The sequence below is a fragment of the Pseudocercospora fijiensis genome, assembly GCF_000340215.1.
Source record: "Pseudocercospora fijiensis CIRAD86 unplaced genomic scaffold MYCFIscaffold_10, whole genome shotgun sequence".
NCBI classification, from domain to species: Eukaryota; Fungi; Ascomycota; class Dothideomycetes; order Mycosphaerellales; family Mycosphaerellaceae; genus Pseudocercospora; species Pseudocercospora fijiensis.
The window spans coordinates 3,238,651-3,255,996 of NW_006921541.1; the positions used below are offsets into that span (position 1 = coordinate 3,238,651).

The window sequence follows — 17,346 nt, forward strand, 5'->3', positions numbered from 1 at the left end:
GTGCTTATTAACAATACGGGCTATAGCAATCTTATACTATAGGGTTAGAAACAAAGAATTAATGTATTAGGTTTCGCTATCGTAATTAGGTCGCCTCGATAGGCTATTAGTAGGGTTGCTTACGCCTAGCCGATATAATATATCAAAATTAAACCCGGCGAGGTAGACGGCCTATCTAGCCTATCGACCTATAACCCTAGTAACCTTCGTAATCCTACGTAGGTTGTTATAGTCCGTATAGACCTAAATAGTGTGCTATGCACTATTAAGATAGTAGCGCTAGTACTTAAAGGCTTCTACGATTGCTAGGAGCTCTTACTCGTAGGTCTCGTATCGACGTTCTATATCGATTATCTTCTGTAAAAAGAAGGCGATTAGGTACTAGTAATTGTTATTAGCCTGTTATAATATAATAGCTAATATAGCGAACTAGGAAGCGTTAGTTTTAATACGGATCTATTTGCTTAGTACGAAATAGTGCAATAAGGGGACTTTAGTAAAGCGCTTCTTTAAACCGTTAAAAGCGGCTTGTGCTCTATTAGTCTATTTGAACTCTCTAGTTAGGTTAGCCTTAGTTTTAGTAAGTTTAGTTAGTAGCATTACATACCGCGAGTAACCTTCGATAAATCGACGGTAGAAGTTAGTAAAACCTAAGAATAACTAAAGCTCTTTAATACTAGTAGGTGTTAGCTATTTAGTAATAGTCTTAATTCGATTAGGATTAGCCTTAACACCCTTAGTTAATACGAGGAAGCCGAGGAATAATACCTCTTTAGTAGTAAAGGTGTATTTAGAAGGCTTACAATATAAGCTATAGGCTCGTAGGCGATCGAGCACCTTGCGGACTATAGCCTAGTACTCCGCAATATTAGGGGAGTGTATATAAACCAGGATGTTATCTAGGTAAACTATATAGAGGTAGTCTAATAGGCCCGAAAGGGCCCGATTAATATAGGACTAGAATGTTATAGGGGCATTAGCTAGACCAAATAGTATAACTAAGTACTTAAAATAGCTATAGCGAGTGCGAAAGGCTATCTTCTATTTATCGCCCTTACGAATACAAATGCGGTAATAGGCGTCCTTAATGTCTAATATAGTATAGTAGTAGGCACTAGAAAGGCGATTAAGAGTCTTATTAATAAGTGGAAGTAGACAGCGGTCTTTAATAGTAATAGCATTAAGCCTACGGTAATTAATACATAGACGTAGGCTACTATCCTTCTTTAGTACGAATAGGATAGGTGCACTAGCAGGGCTGTTACTATATCGTATCCGGCTATTAGCTAGGTTTTCCTCTAGATACTTACGTAGTATAGCAAGCTCTCGTTTACTAAGGTTGTAGAGGGGGCTAAAAGGAACCTCCTTGCCCTCTATAATATTAATCTTATAATCCGTCTCTTTAAATATAGGCAATGTCGATACTAGGTAGTGTTTAAACACATTAATATAGGTCTCTCGGATAGGCTCTAGTATGCGAGCAAGCTAATTAGGATCGTTAGGGGGCACAGGTTTATCGTTATTACTACCGAGCAGGTCGGTAGTTAGATTAGCTAAGGCGGGGGTTAGGTTGCTAACAAACAGGACCCTAATATTATTAGGACACTCGCTAATGTCGATGTGTTTAATATCCTCTTTCCTAGCGATTCTAAATCGCTATTGTTAACTGCCTAAGTCTATAACTATAGTATAGTACTTAAGAACAGGATTGCTAATAATAATGTCGGATAGGAGGCTGTCTATATCTACCGCGTAGGCAGTAAAGTTTAGTAGGCGTTTATTTCCGAGGTCGTCCTTTAGAACTATAGGAACATAGTAGGCTCTATAGGTTAAGTGCCGAGCGTTATTAAACTAAGCAAGGGTTAGTAGGTTAGTCCTAGGCAGTTGTCGAAGGTCTAATTGCTTAGCTAGGCGATAGCTAATAAGGGCGCTAACTGAATTTCCTAGGTCTAGCGTAACCTTAGTCTTATAGTTAGTCCTATACGTGTCCGATACGAGATAGGTACGTATAATAGCTAGCACAATATCGATAGTCTTACGCCGCACAAGGCTAACAGTTAATGCGGCGCTTATTCTTTTTTCGAAGGACCGATAGGGGTGATATTAGCGGCTAAAAGGTGCTTACGGTGCTCGGCGGTAGCGCGGTCGATTCGGGCCTAGTCCTTAGGTTTATCGCATTAGCCTAGTAGATAGCTAGTGCTATTACAATTAAAGCACTTTAATCTAGTTAGGGGGTTGCTATAGCCGCTATTGCTACTATTATTAGTCGAGCGGTTAGCATTATAGGGATACGAGCCCCTTCTACAGCCCCTATCGCGGCCTCCTCTATATAGCCGCCGGCTACGGCCTCTTCTACGATCGTTACTGTTCCTATTGTTAGTATTGTTGTCTTAGTAGGAACCTTAGTTTCCTCCGCGGCTACGGTTGCTACGGTTGCTAGCAGGTCGGATCCTTAATTCTAGTCGTTGCTAGAGCTAGACAGCTCGTTTAGCTGTTTCTACCTCGACTATGAATTAGATACGTATTAGGTTAGTCTGTTTAAACACACGGCGGCGGTCTAATTTAAGGACTAATTCCTATTGTAATTTAGGGCGTATTTCGGATATCTAGATAGAGTCGGTCTTAGGGGGCAAATCGTCCTTAAGGGTCTTTAGATAGGCCTCGAAGGATCGAGAGGTTTAGTTAGCCTTTTGTTTAGTACGTAGATATTAATCTTAGGCGTGCTACTAGCGTAATATAGAGTTGCTAAGGGTATTTAGCATAATAGTCTTATAGTCCTGCTATTAAATAGCGGTCTAATCGTTAAGGGATTTAAAATAGTTATACTAGGTGCGCTTTAGGTCGCTATTAATGTACTATATAGCGTAGACGACTAATAAGTAGTTATCTAGCAGGGCCCTTAGTGCATTCCGCTAGTTTAATTTACAATTACGTATATAGTTATTATACTGCTTGCGGCTAGAGCTATTAAACACGGTATAGTCCTTAAGTTTAGCATCTTTCTTCTAGACTAGGACTAATAGTAAGGAAGGCCCTACTATCGGCTTAGTATTAGTTGTTAGGGCCTCCTAAAGGCGGCGAATTTCGAGGAGGTTATCCTTTAGCTATTGTTCTTAATATAGGGCAGTAAGCCTGTTTTAAGTAGCTTCTTAAAGTCTCGCTACTAGCTAGGGGCCAAAGGCTAGCTAGCTATATCGTCGATTAACAATATTGTTAAGTATATCGTTAACAGGCAACTCTAGGTCGTTACCTAGAACTACGGGTTCTTCGGTAGGCCTAGTAGCAGGTTCTTTAGTAGGTAGCACTTTAGCAGGTGCTTTAGTAGGCACTTTAGTAGGCACTATGCTACTAGCGTTGTTATTACTAGCGCTGCTAGCGGCAGCACGGTTGTTATTGCTTCGTAATAAGCCGGCTATTATAATAGGGGGTAATACTAATAATGTATTATTAGCCCCTAAGATGCGGATGTAGCGGAATTAGTAGATATTAGTCTAGTACGATTAACTTAGTGTAATAGGCCGTATAGAAGGCCTTGCTTAATAATTAGTACGGTTGCTTCGATAGAATAGTATATATAGGTCCCGTTCTTCGGGCGCAATATATTAGATTAGTCTTATTCGTAGCTATACCGCTAAAAGCTTGAAATAAGGACTATCTAGCTGCTGCCCTTAAAGGGTAGATCGAATACTATATAAGAAGGGTATATTAGTAGGTAGATAGGGTAGTAGTAGGTATAGGTAGTATTCGATAAGGAGCTAGAAGGAGAGGGAGGAAGGTAGGCAAGTTAGCTTATTACTAAGCGCTAAGCCCTGCCTAAGGCACTAAGACCCTAGCTTCACTTAGCCTAGTTACATGCCAATTACGTATAGCCTCTTTAGCCCTAACAAACTATATAGCCGTATATCTAGGGGACTGTCGCTATAAGGTATATAGCGAGCGTATACTAAGGATAGAAAAGAGGGCGAAGCACTTTAGGTTTCTTAACCCCTACGCCTACGACCCTTATCTACTATATATAGGCGAGGAGTATAAATTAAAGGTCGAGCTCGCTATATAGCGTGCTCGTAACGCCTTATATATCGAGGCTACCGTAAAGGAGTATATTAGTAGTATTGTAAAGGATTAGAATATAGAATAGTAGGAGTTATTAGTATTCTAGTTGCTTACGCGCCTGCCTATTCCTATTAATTACATTATTTAGGGTCTTTAAAGCCTAATAGGAACCTCCGGAGTCGACTAACTAAGCGGCCTCGGCTCGCGCCTTAAACCTTAGTAAGCCCTATTAAACTTAAATTTTCTAAACCTCTATTCTTTTATAACTTCTACTATTTCCTTACTATAGTAGAGATACGCAAAAACCCTAAGCCTTTATAACGGCTCTTAGAAAACTTCCGTAAGGGCTAAGAAACACAACGGGAAACGCAGGATAGGTAACGGATACTATTTACCTAAGATTCGAGCGATCTAAGCGACCTCGAAGACAGCGAAGCCGGAGAGGTGCCAAATCCTATACTACTGCTACTAAATCAACCTATACAACCTCCTTAGCTAATACCTAACCTATTATTCCTTCCTATACAGTCCTCCTCGTCCTTAGCAATACCTACGCAACCGACACCGACACCTATACTATCTAAGAAGCGAAAGAGAGCTAGTAATAGGCGTAATCCGGAGTTGTAGTCTTATTCGAGACCTCTAAAGAATAGCGAGCCTAAGAGGGTTAAGAACAGCCGGTACCGAGTATTCTACTATAGACACTATAGTAACAACGATATAGAGCGCTTTTAGTCTTAATCTAGCAACGCCGCCGAGCACCTATTCTATAAGCATCAAATTATCGTTAGTCGTATAAAAGAGAAGGATAATAGTAAGAAACAGAGCGTAATCGACTTCTTAGCTACTATTAGAAAGAACGTAGATATTAAGATATAGAAGACCGTTAATATACTAAAGAACGCAGCGGATAAGAAGACCTTTAGATACGCTCTTGCTCGCTTTGTTATAGCACTTAGTGTCTTATATAGTGCTATTGTAACGAAGGAGTTTAATAACCTAATACTAGCAGTCAACCTATAAGCTAAATACGTACTTCTACGCTTATATACGACCCTCTTTAGCTATATTCTTTACAACTTCGAGTATTAGCGAGAGCGCGTTAAACAAGCCTTATTAGGCGCCTTAAGCTATATCTACGTTAGTACTGATATATAGAAGGCTTAGTATAGCAGGAAGCACTTCTAGGCTATTAATTGCTAGTATATTAATAACAAGGGCAAGTTAGTTTAAGTACTACTAGATTTTCTACCGCTTCTAGTCGGTTCTTATATAGGCGACTTCCTCGCGCTACTACTTATTAATAGCTTCAAGGTCTTTAATATAATAGACAAGATCGGCTAGATAACGGCTAATAATAGCTCTAATAATAAGACCCTCTATGCAGCCGTAGAGACCTTTATTTAAGCAGAAGGCTATAGCTACTTCCGGAAGCGCTATCTACGCTATATTAGCTACATTATTAACCGGATAACGTAGGCATTTATATTCGCTAAGAATAAAGAGTCTGCCGAGAGCGAGGAGTTTGAACTGTCTATAATAGACTCGGATAGCGATATAGTATCTATCTCGAAGTAGCTAGATATAGACGTAGACTCCTTTGCTAAGCAAGGTCTATTACAACGGCTGTTCTTACTCGCTAAGCTTCTATACTAGAACGACAACTTTAACGTATTTAAGGAGGTATATAAGGCATAGCCTTTACTGCCTGCTACAACACCTAAGATTCTAGGTAAAATACGCTAGAATAGATAGCTCCTTATAATTGAGGAGGCACTACAAACGAGGCTAATATTAAATAGCTTCTTCGATAGAATACCGCACTTAAGGGACGCTTAGCTTACTACCGAAGAATAGTCTGTTCTATAGCATACTTATAACTTCCTTATACTATTTAAAGAGGTTACTTTTAAGCTATAAGGCTACGTAGTAACACTGGATTAGTACTAAGAAGCTATAGAGTATATAAGAAGCTACCTTACTCGGTTAGCGGAAGATAATACTCGGCGTTAACCTCTTATCCGTTCAATTTAGCTAGTAAGACAGCTATTCGATAAATACTATCGACTTAACTAATAGACCTGCGTCTATGCCGCGGCAGTCCTTCTACATCTAACTCGAAGGCTCGCGTAGTTAAATAAGTGCTTAGCAATTAATATAGACGCCGCCTTGTTAGAAGCTAGAGGTCTATAGCAAGACTACAAATAACGCTATAGACACAGCACTCCTTACTTAACTTCTAAGCGCAACCTCGAAGGTCTTACTAACCTAGAACGGTAGCAAATACAGTTATAAGCCGACCTTGTTGCTAGCGACGAGGATGCCTTCGAAGCCTTTATCTATAGACTACCGATTAGCCTTCTAATCGTCGGCAAAGACTATAATAATAGGCCTGTTTCTATAATACTAATTAAGTAGTAGATATAGCAACAATCGGCTAATCTAGCACTCGTACGGCTTACTGTCGACCTATTGTCCGCATTCGCTATATCCGTAGAGTCCGAGCGGACCTTTAGTAAGAGCCGGCGTACGATATTATAGGAGCGGTTATTACTTAGTAGTAATACTATCCGGATGAGTAAGTGTTTAAAGAGTTGGCAGTCTACAGGCCTTGCTTATATGCTATTAGAAGGGCTATATTTACTAGAAGGCGCAGAGTACGAAGATAATATATTAATAACTGCTAACAACGACTATAGTCTTTAAAATAGCACCCTTCTTAACTATAACGCTCACTACTACAGTAATTATATAATTATAGCGATTGTGATTAACGATTAATCACTCACCTGAGATTGTAATTGTGATAACGGTCAGGTGATTGTGATTAATCAACAATCAACAGCTATGGATCTCATCCAATTCTTCAAGAGTTCTAAAATTCGGAACCGGATCAGCAATAGTTGCAAGGGTGCAAGGCTTTCTGCCATAGGCTTCATATTTACCTTCCCTTGGTCTCAACAAAGAAAAAATAGATGAATACACACTCGAAAATATCCCAGAAAACGAAGAAGACATACATCCAGTATTTTGTCTAGCATTGTCAGCACGATGTCTTGATAACGAGGCTGCTATGATCACCTACATCTCGTAACCACACAGGTGCAGCAATAGTATTCACAAAGCTCGCAGTTGCAGCTGTGAAGGAATACGCTTCCATACCCTTCGCTCGCATATCGTTGGATAGGACTTCGCCAGGGTATATCGGTTGCATGGATGTCATAGCGAGGGCGAAAGTGCTACCGAAGACGTAGATGAAGGTGATAGAAGCTCGCGATGATGCTTTGCTGCCGGTATGAACGTAGTCAGCCGCGGTCCCAGCTGTGATGGCAAGACAGTCTGCCATTTCGAGAGTGACTCCCGTCAACATCTTTCGTCGACCGAAGACATCGTGTAGTCGAGCGCCGATCATCGCAGGTGTCCAGTCGGTGATTGCATAGACGATGTTGAGCAGCAGTTGCGTACTAGTATTAGTGATGCCGACGTTAGCTACGAGATATGGCAGGTAGTAAGATGCGATGCTATGCAAAGTCAGCACTGTGACCAGCACTCATATCACGAGAGGACAGACTTGTTGCCAGAGAACTGTCCAAACCAGGAGAAAGCAATGTTGAGCATGATTCTGTAGCGTCTAGCTCTTGTCTTGAATAGCACGCGAAGATCAAAGAAGTACCGCCATGTCATCATTCCTTCTTGTTTAAGCGCTTGCACGATCTCGGTCATCTGAAGCTCGACCAGCGGATGCTTGTGATCGCCATCAGCATGCAGGTCCGCCAAGATCTTTCTTGCTTCCTCATGGCGATCTTTACCGACCAGCCAGCGAGGTGATCTACGAGTTCTCAGCTAAGTGAATCGGTCTTATAGTTCGCGTGATACAAACTCTGGTACAAGCCAAATGCCCAAGCATACGAGGCCTGGACAGAGCATCAGCATTTGCAGCCAAAGTGGAAGTCGCCAGGATACGAGACCAGTCAAATGGTGGTTCGTTGCATACACCGTACAGGTGACAATGATGGCGCCAAAGTAATACAGAGTGTTGTACATGCCAGACACCGTGGCTCTGTACTGCGGCGGAGCAACCTCGAGCAGATACATTGGCGCTGCTACGCATGCAAACGAGGAAAAGAAGGCCAAGATGAATCTCCCGCCGATGAAAGCCCCCAGTGTCGGTGAAAATATCGAGAAGACCAGACCCGTTCCACTGCTGCCTTCTGCTGGTAAGCCATAGTGTTCGGTGTAGCTCTTCATGGCATTGATGGAGCCCATCAGCTGGCCATCAAAGCCTGCCATTGTAGCACACAGGTAAACGAGCAGACACATGAAATACAGCCGTAAGTATCCTCGACTCCATGGATTCGGCTTGCTATGTTGGATAACAGTCGCGAAGGTGTCATTATTGCGTGTCTTCTCAGTAACTTCTGGGGAGGACGACTCTAGACCCTCGACGTGCTCGCTCACTGCCTCTTTCCCAGACATCGTGATGGATGTGGTGGCTTGATCTCAATTGAAGTCCAGTGGCTCGCGCAAAATACATTTGATTCTTCTTTATGTGTGCTATGAGACTGATGGGGTTCTCGCGTGCGGAAACTCGCCTGCCCATGTTGCCTGCGTGACCCCCAAAACCAATATGCCGGCCGGAGAAGGTTTTACAATAGACAAGGTTCTCCATCTTCTCCAGTTCATTATAGCGAACATAGATCATGGTGGACCATTAGCACAAACGGAACTTTTGCTGGCATCCTTCCTGGAGCAAATGCATTGTTTGTCGTTTGAGCTATTACATCTCATATTAAGAACTGGTCGACAATTCGCAAATACGTTACTTACAGATGCTTGTGATAGTAATAGCCATAATAATTTGCAATGCACTCGTTGGCACAGCTATAAGTCGGATCGACAAACTTATCGACGCAATTTGGGCCGTATGTCTCCCCGTTAGGCTGTACACATCCGAAAGCTCCTTGTTTTGTACAAGCAGCGAGACTAAGGCAGTCACATTGATTCCCGTAGAGCGTTGCCGAACCGGTTGATGCGAGAGCGATAAAAGTCGCAGCGAAGGTGAGTATAGACCGCATAGTGTTCTTATTGTAGCAGGTAGTATTAGGAGGTGCCGATACAATAAAGATCGAAAGACAGCGATCGTAAGCACTATTTGTACTCGCAGTCTCGTATTCGGGAAATGGCGCTTCGCCCTCGATATAGACCTCGACGTATAGGAAAGTAGTTATAAAACTTAAACTAGGATGGACCTCCTTTACCAACAAGACCAACAAGGCCGTATAGTTGTACATATCGTTCAAGCCCTGCAGTGCTTCTATAATCGTTATCCGCGGCTTCCGTTCCTGCTTGTTACCTGCTAGCCGCTAAGCGTAGGGCCCGCATATGCTATAGCGGTTGCTATGCTGTAGTGGCCTATAAGCCCGTATTTAATTGTTGTTTCATTTATAGGCTGTTTATCCCACCAATGTCTAAAGGTTCTTTTTGATACCAGCTCGAAGTGTTGTAACTAACAAGCAGAACAAGACATGAATACAGGTGTCCTGCTAATGGGTGCCTTGGCAGTGTGGTAAGCTTCCTTGGCTGATCCATAACACTAGTAAGGTTCTATTCTAAGGCTTGCAACGTCTGCGGGGAGTTGGGGGGAGGTTGTAAACAGACTAAATTCTGCTCGAGGCGCGTTGGTATACAAGCAAAAGACCCCAGACGCTACTAGGGATAGAGCAGTTCAGACTATATATGGTATAGATATAAGTGCCGTCTTCGAGGGTAGATTGAAATGGTACATATGGAGGTGGATGTATTCATGTTGGCGGAACTCCAGTAGTGTCTCCGCGCCGCCCTCTTTCTTCACTCAGGTCTTGGCAGGCGCCTGAGGCCAGCCATTTTCAACAGCCTCGGCCGAACCAAAGTTACCAAACTCTCTCATCGAAAACAATACACCATAACGTTCGAGGGCAAAATGGAGTCCTATTCGCCTTCCATCACAACAGCGAAGGGTTTAACAGGACCTTCACACTGCCGCAAAAGACCAACATAAGAGATTCTGCGACTCTAGAGCCTCAAGAATGCCATCTCGACTCATACTCTTTGGTTTCTTCGCCGGACTCATAGCACTGCTCGTGTCACCACAGATCGCCAGCGAGGCAAGAAGCCAGGGATGCCTTCTGAAAGGACCACCGGGCTTCATCAAGGACAAGGCTCTGGACTATGACTTCATCAGAGGTCTTCAGGTTCCAAAAGTTCATGGACCACTTGACGCCATCCTTCTCACCAGAAATGGTCACAAAATGTCTGCTGCCCTAACACAAAACGGCGACCACATTGAGCTGCGCAGTAGCGGACCCCGTAGAACTGCCAAAGTCATCCAGCACTCGCCGTCTCGATTCGTGTATCGAGAAGACCACAGCTACGGACAGCGAGTCTCACACACCATGAATTTCGCGGCGACGAGCGTCAGGGACTACAGAACTAAATTTGAGTACGAGGTCAAGTGGAAAGGCAGTCTTGCAATGATGTTTCTAGGGGAGATCGGCCTCACAAGTCCCGTCGGATTGGATGTTGGAAGTATTGAGGACTTGCGACAGGCTCTCGAGGATGCGTATGAAGATGAGCGGAGAGAATGGGGAGACGCTCGATATAGGTAGCTGATCTCCTATCCAAGAGTTCTATGCACAGCAAGCGAATGCCGGTTTTTCGGACCTGGAAGCCGATCTCGCAACTTCTCCGCAACATCCTGGCTGCCAATGGCGATCTTATCACGATATCCATACTGTGTTTGGGTATCTCAGATTGATCGCCGCATTACCGTCCGGACGTTTTCCGGGATCAATGGCGGACATCGGATGCTGACGCCGAAATCTCGAGGCGTTGTTACTCCTTCCACGACGTTGCACAAGGTCATTCAAAGCTAAAACAATATAAAGTCCTCCAAAGCTGCTACTCAGCAAAATCTGGCACCATTCGCTTTGCTCAATCGAAAACATCATCAGACTACTCAGCGAGCAATAAGCTACTCGAAATGGCCTCCGTTGCATCAAAACTATCACTCGTCCAAGTACCGAATGTGGAGGAAGACACCAAGCGTGTCTTTGCAGTTCTGCAGCAAGGTGGACTGGCAATTATTCCAGTGTCAGTCGGCTATGCCATCGTAGCAACACACACAGTGGCTCTCGAGCGAGCGTTCACAACGAAACAACGAGGAGCCCACAAGCGTCATGCCATGATCGGAAGCTATGCACTGCACAAATCAATCCACGTCCTACCACCACGAGAGCAATCCATGGTCGACTTCCTCATCCGAGATCTTCAGATCCCTCTAGGTCTCATCGCACCCTTCAAACCAGACCACCCCATCATCAAGAAACTCGGAGCCGAAACTTTGGCAAGATCAAGCATCGAAGGAACACTGGCAATGCTCTGCAATGGAGGTCGATTCATGGATGAACTTTCACGTCTTGCGACCGAAGCAGGTGTTCCATTGATGGGCAGCTCAGCGAACATGACCGGCAAAGGCACGAAAGCTTATGCGGAAGAAATCGAGCCTCAAATTCTGGAAGCTGCTGATATCATCATCAACTATGGAAAGCAGAAATATAGCACTCCGAGAACATCTTCTACCATGATTGATTTCCGCGGTCCAAGTTTGCTGCGGTTTGGAGCTTGCTATGATACTATTCGGGATGTCATGAAGAGATTCTATGGAATTGAGTTTCCTGAGGATCCAGGCAAGGATACTCTCTTTAGCGGACATGCTACGGAGGCGCAGAATAAGTATTAGAACAGCCAAGTACAGATTTGAATAGCATTTTCAAGTACACTTCACTCGCTGCTCGCTGGCAGATGTTGTAACTGTGTTGTCGTTTCCAGTGGTTGATCCAAGCTTTTGAAGTTTTGGCTCACCATGCGATGGCCATGCAGCCAATAGCCCACGCGACAACTGTCTGCTATGCCACCCCATCCAAGGTATACCAAAGCATTTACCAATGCTCATATATTCGTCTTCCAGCGACCGCTCACAGTCCTCAGCACGCCTAGACACTTGGGTATAAAAGGCCCCCTTCTCCCTCTAGAATTCTTCCTCTCTTTCTTCTACATCTCCCTTCCCCCATTACGTGTTTTAGTCACATTCCACTAACACTTGGCAGATCGGTCACATCACCACACCTTCCCAACACCATACCATTGACTCCTAGCAGTACCGTCACTAATCAGGGCTTAGCGCTTCGCGGCCCAGCCCACGTTTGAAGGTGGCGGACCTCAGGCCCCTCTGCAGTGGTATCCTACACGACTAGAGGGCTGTGGTATGAAGGTCGGATGCTCCGTACACTAAGTGGAGTGATAGACGTGTCAGAGTCTGGGATGTGAGGGTTAGGTGGCCGGTATGTCTGACTGTCGCCGCCCAGCGAGGAGAAACGAAACGAATCGATGCGACTTTCTTTCCTCCGACCGATACGAACCGAAACGAATCGGATATGCGATGCGCCGGCGATGCGAGTCGGTTTAATTTTTTTTTTCATCAATGTGCTCTGCATGCAGGCACTTGGAGAAGAAACTTCTTGCTGTCATTGCTGTTGATGCTGTCCCTTCTATCGCCACTGTCGCTGTTGCCCTGACTTTCCATATGAGCTTGCCGTGATTGATTGTTACTGCCACTCGTCGCCGCCTTGAACAAGACAAGAGAAGCTCATATAATCCGAGTTTACGAGCTGAGTGGAAGAATAGTCGGAATTTGTGCACTCAGATAGTGTTGCAGTGTACTGTATCATGTACAGAGTCTTCGTCGGGGGTTCAGCAAAGAAATGCGCACATACAGATCCAGACTCGGCCTCTGACTCGAGAAGAAATCAAAATGCCCCCCTCCCCCTACGTATTTCTTGCCTAGTGCTTCCTTCCTACCTACTCGAAGATAGATTTGCTTTAATCTTCGCGCAAGTCCGTCCACAATACCTTAAAAACGACCAGGAGGCGTTGGCATGGTCTTCATCCTACTCTACCCCACCAATAATGTTCAACAGATTCTTTTCAAGATCAATTCTAGGGGTTGAGGCCTGCAACGTCTGCGGGAAGGCTGTAAACAGACCAGTTCTTGCTCGAAGCGTGTTGCAGAACATGCCTTCGTTGTTCATCAAAGTGTCTTTTCAAGATCGAGAAGGCTATTGCCGGCTACAAAGCTCAGCTCGACATTTTGACGACTCTTTTGACTGGCAATGACAGTTTCGTTCTCAGAATTGTCGGTCGCGAATGCTTGCGACCTCAGTACTTCTCTTACTCCTGGCTCTTTCTGGTGGCCGCACGACATCGCTACATCTGCTGTGTTGGAGTAGCCGATGTTTCAGAGACGAGTGTATCTCTAGCCACCTGCCGCGACGCTATGCTTATGCTCGCCGTACGCTGTTGCTTGGAATCTGCCTATAAGAAGGGCGAGGATGTCAAGGGTGAGGTCGAGTTCCTAAATTTAGCAGCTTGTGCCTCGTCTCGAGGCTGGCTCCAGTGGGTTCGCAACTTCCAAGCAACCAGACGTTATGATCATGATTCTCGCGAGACCAGACTACTGAGGACTCTCAACACATCGAGCAGATACTACACGCACGCGAGAACGCCACAAGGCATGTGAATCGCCCAATGCCTTACGAGACTCGACCAGGAAACCGACACCTTAACCACCGGCGGTGCCGCAAGAGCAGGGACATCTGAGAATGGTTTGGAGAGGGCGATGGCACCATATGTGCACCATTGGTACAGAGAAGAGCGAGCACTGAGCCTAGATACAGTCTGTCTGCTTTGGCGGAGGCAGTAATCATGACTTACTATCGGAGACTCGGAGACCACGCTGTATGATCCGGCACAGTGATAACGGGTTGCGCGCCTGATAACGGGTTGCGCGCCTGATAACGGGTTGCGCGCCTGGCATGCAGGTTTTATCGGCTCACGGCAGATTCTTATACTGTGTTGTACGCGTTCTATGGTCGTATAAGCACCCCCAGATTCTGTCCGCACCTATGAACTGACAAAGATTGATCCTTCCGACGATCAAGTACTTGGGCTCACCCAAAGCTGCGAGACACTATAGTACATCTCCAGTCTGCCTGACAATGGACGATCAGACCATGACTTCAGCGGTGATGACTGGGGCGGGATTTGGAGGTCTGGTGCTTGCTTGAGGCCTCTGGAAGCACAACATACTCCCTCCCAGCTTTTCGAGTGGGGAACTTCGCGTTAGACCCAAAGGTCGCTGATTCCGCATCGGCGAAGATGGCACAGCAGCACTGTAGACGACGACTTGCCCTCAGCTGATCGATGATCCGAGTGGCTGCCGAGCACGCCATATAACGTGCGCAGGGTTCCACACTAACAAGCACATCACGCATTGCTGACCTGATCAAGGATGGTCTGTACCTTGGATACCACAACTTCGATCCCGATTTCTCTCAGATTGTCACCCCAAACGTTGACATGGACATGCGGCAGAAAGTAATTAGGAACGTTGCGGTGATTGGCGCTGGCGCCAGTGGTGGGCATGACATTTAAGTCGCCATGAGTGTGAACACCCTTGTCTAACGATAGCTAGGCGCGGCGGCTACTGCTGCTCTCAAAGCTGAAGATTACTTCGACGACATACAAGTGTTTGAACGGAAGGAAACACCGGGCGGGACGTGGATTTACGACCCCGATCCAGGATGTCTTCCTATCACGCCTGGAGCTCTGCCACCACAAGTTGACAAACCGTTGGCGATCCCGAAGAGTCTTCCTACAACAACACCTCCTTCAACGCAGCATCGCTATGATAAGACACCAATCTATGAGCAGCTGACGTGAGTGGAAGACAAATGTGCTGTGAATCTACTCTGATGGTTTTTCTAGAACGAACGTGCCCGATGTGGCTATGTCTTTCACTGACCTGCCATTTGCATACGGACCTTTCGTACCTCACTGGATACCCAAACAGTATCTTGAGAACTATTTCTCGCAGCACCGCCTCGACCAGCATCTTCGTCTCCTCACAACAGTCGAAGCAATCACAGCTTTAGAGAAGAACAGATGGCGACTGACTTTACGACGATATAATGCAGCAAGTCATGTCGACGATTGGTGGCAAGACGAGTTCGATGCAGTAGTCGTCGCGAATGGTCACTATTCTGTTCCTTTTGTAAGATTCGTCTTTGACAAATGATGATCGGGGCGTGCTCTAACCCAGCGCACAGGTCCCATATGTCTCCGGCATCAACGAATATCGGGAGAAGTTTCCCCATCGTATAGTACATTCCAAAGTCTTCAGAACAGCCAGAGAGTATGCAAACCAAAGAGTCCTTGTCATCGGGAACTCAGCCTCAGGATACGACGTTGCACATATCCTCCTCACTTCCAAGTTGCTAAAAGGCCCACTCTACGTATCTCGCCGATCCCCAGGCCGATGGGTCAGTATTTCCATATCTGCAGACCTCCATACCTATCTCCACACTAACATCCCCACTCCAGGACGGCAAACATCCACCAGAAGGCATGCTCTGGAAACCCATCATTACCGAATACAAGTCAGACGGCAGCATCCTCTTCTCCGACGGAACCTCCCTCTCCGGAATCGACAAAATCATTTATTGCACAGGCTACCAACCCTCCTACCCATTCTGGAACACAAAATCCCACGGCCGAGACCTCTACGACTATCAAAATTCCCGCCTCATAAACAACTTCCAACACACATTCCTCCACGACTTCCCAACCCTAGCATTCATCGGCGTCCCACGAGTCCTCACATTCCGCTCTTTCGAATATCAAGCTGTAGCAATCGCGAGATTTTGGTCTGGACGGAACTCGAAACCTATGCCTTCGATCACGGAGCAAAAGGTTTGGGAGGAGAGGAGAGCGGGGGAGGGGAAACGTTTTCATCAGTTGGAGTGGGGGAATGGTGAGACTATGGATTGGTTTCGATGGTTGTATGAGTTTGCTGGGTTGCCGCGTATTGAGGGGAATGGGAGGTGTCCGCCTGTGCTTGGGGAGAGGACGAGGTGGGCGATTGAACATGTTAGGAAGTATCCTGAGGGTGGAGAGCAGGCTGTGGTTGAGGATGAGGAGGCGGATTGGACGATTGTAAGGCGGGAGAGGAATGATGCGCTGTGGTTCTTGTAGAAGGGTAGACTTGTGGTGAATTAGAGGGCGTCGCCGTGGAGTGTCGGGTTTAGCAGCTCATGTATGTAAAGGACTCCTGTTTCTCGCAACTTCTGATAGAGTTGGGAAAGAAAGCCTGGCCAGGGGCTTGAGTGAATCTTTCTAGCCACAATCTTTCCGTACATCTCACTTGCCCAATCTCTTCTCGATATCGTGGAAGCACCGCATGAAAGCTTGAATCTGTGGCCTCTGTGTTGACTCTATGGTGGTAGGAGATGCAGGCGAGTATCACTGAGGCGGCAACATATGCGAGGCTGCACAGGAATTACAGCCTCATGTGGAGATGTGGAGAGCATCATTCCATCACCACAGTGAGTGCACGTTTTGAGAAATCATCGTCATCTCTCGACAGCAGTCCTCTGCCGAACATGGCCGTCCGATGTCACAACGGCACAAGTGTTCCGATGCTTTCTTTGATCGCGTGTTTGGCCTGTATATCAGCCTGATAGAACAACAGCACAGCACGATAGTCATGAGTCCACGGGCGTGCAGAAACATACTTTGTGTCACCATTATCTGGCATAGGACACCCACCACACATAATCCGGACTCGGTGGTCTGCCCGACTGTCGATGCGATATCCTATGGTTCGCAGAGCGAAATGTGCTGGCCTCAAACTTTGGACTTATGTATGAGTATGCTAGGACCGAGAATGAACGACCTGATTTCGATGCCTTATACGCAGAAGAAGGTCTGGACTTTGGAGAAAGGTTGGGATGGTGTCGCGGACTCGTTGGCACGCCATACACCCTGATTAAGCGAGATAGCGGAAGGGGGTGATCCCTGAAAGCGGGATCTAACTGTTCAAAGCTAGCGTACTACCCAAAGAAATTATACGCACCTCCACGTCTAACGTTTCAAGCTAGCTGCCGAGCCTGCCGTTTACGGGGATTACCCCCGTCCGCCATCTCGCTTAATCAGGGTGTACTTCACTCGAAGCAGCGCTCACCGCAAGGATCTCCTCAACATCATGGAAAGCCTCATTCCAGAAGGCCTTGTCAAATTTGGCAAGCGTGCGGTGAAGATTTTGCAAGCCGACGACAAAGTGGCTGTGAGCTTTGAAGACGGCGAGACAATCCATGCGGATGCGCTGATCGGATGCGACGGGATCAACGGCATGACCACACA

The 17,346-nt window shown here is 45.9% G+C and overlaps 4 protein-coding genes across 4 annotated transcripts; 3 read left to right on the top strand and 1 right to left on the bottom strand.

Moving 5' to 3' along the window:
- Positions 1-6,891: 6,891 nt before the first annotated feature.
- MYCFIDRAFT_63887 (uncharacterized protein) lies at positions 6,892-8,529 on the bottom strand (the record flags this gene model as incomplete). The annotated part of the gene is made up of 5 exons (XM_007933151.1): positions 6,892-6,928; positions 6,999-7,087; positions 7,139-7,574; positions 7,625-7,882; positions 7,934-8,529. The coding sequence occupies 5 exons, from the start codon at positions 8,527-8,529 to the stop codon at positions 6,892-6,894; spliced, it is 1,416 nt and encodes a 471-aa protein (XP_007931342.1).
- Positions 8,530-10,118: 1,589 nt separating this feature from the next.
- MYCFIDRAFT_79345 (uncharacterized protein) lies at positions 10,119-10,697 on the top strand (the record flags this gene model as incomplete). The annotated part of the gene is made up of 1 exon (XM_007933626.1): positions 10,119-10,697. One exon carries the CDS (start codon positions 10,119-10,121, stop codon positions 10,695-10,697), a length of 579 nt encoding a protein of 192 aa, XP_007931817.1.
- A 195-nt stretch (positions 10,698-10,892) lies between these two features.
- MYCFIDRAFT_212641 (uncharacterized protein) lies at positions 10,893-11,865 on the top strand. Its single transcript, XM_007933627.1, has one exon. The coding sequence runs from the start codon at positions 11,072-11,074 to the stop codon at positions 11,828-11,830; it is 759 nt and encodes a 252-aa protein (XP_007931818.1). The 5' UTR covers positions 10,893-11,071; the 3' UTR covers positions 11,831-11,865.
- A 2,639-nt stretch (positions 11,866-14,504) lies between these two features.
- MYCFIDRAFT_57535 (uncharacterized protein) lies at positions 14,505-16,313 on the top strand (the record flags this gene model as incomplete). Its single annotated transcript, XM_007933138.1, has 5 exons — positions 14,505-14,563; positions 14,621-14,864; positions 14,914-15,199; positions 15,255-15,467; positions 15,529-16,313. Coding segments are annotated over 5 exons (1,453 nt in total), but the record flags the coding sequence as incomplete, so codon positions are not given.
- Positions 16,314-17,346: the final 1,033 nt, after the last annotated feature.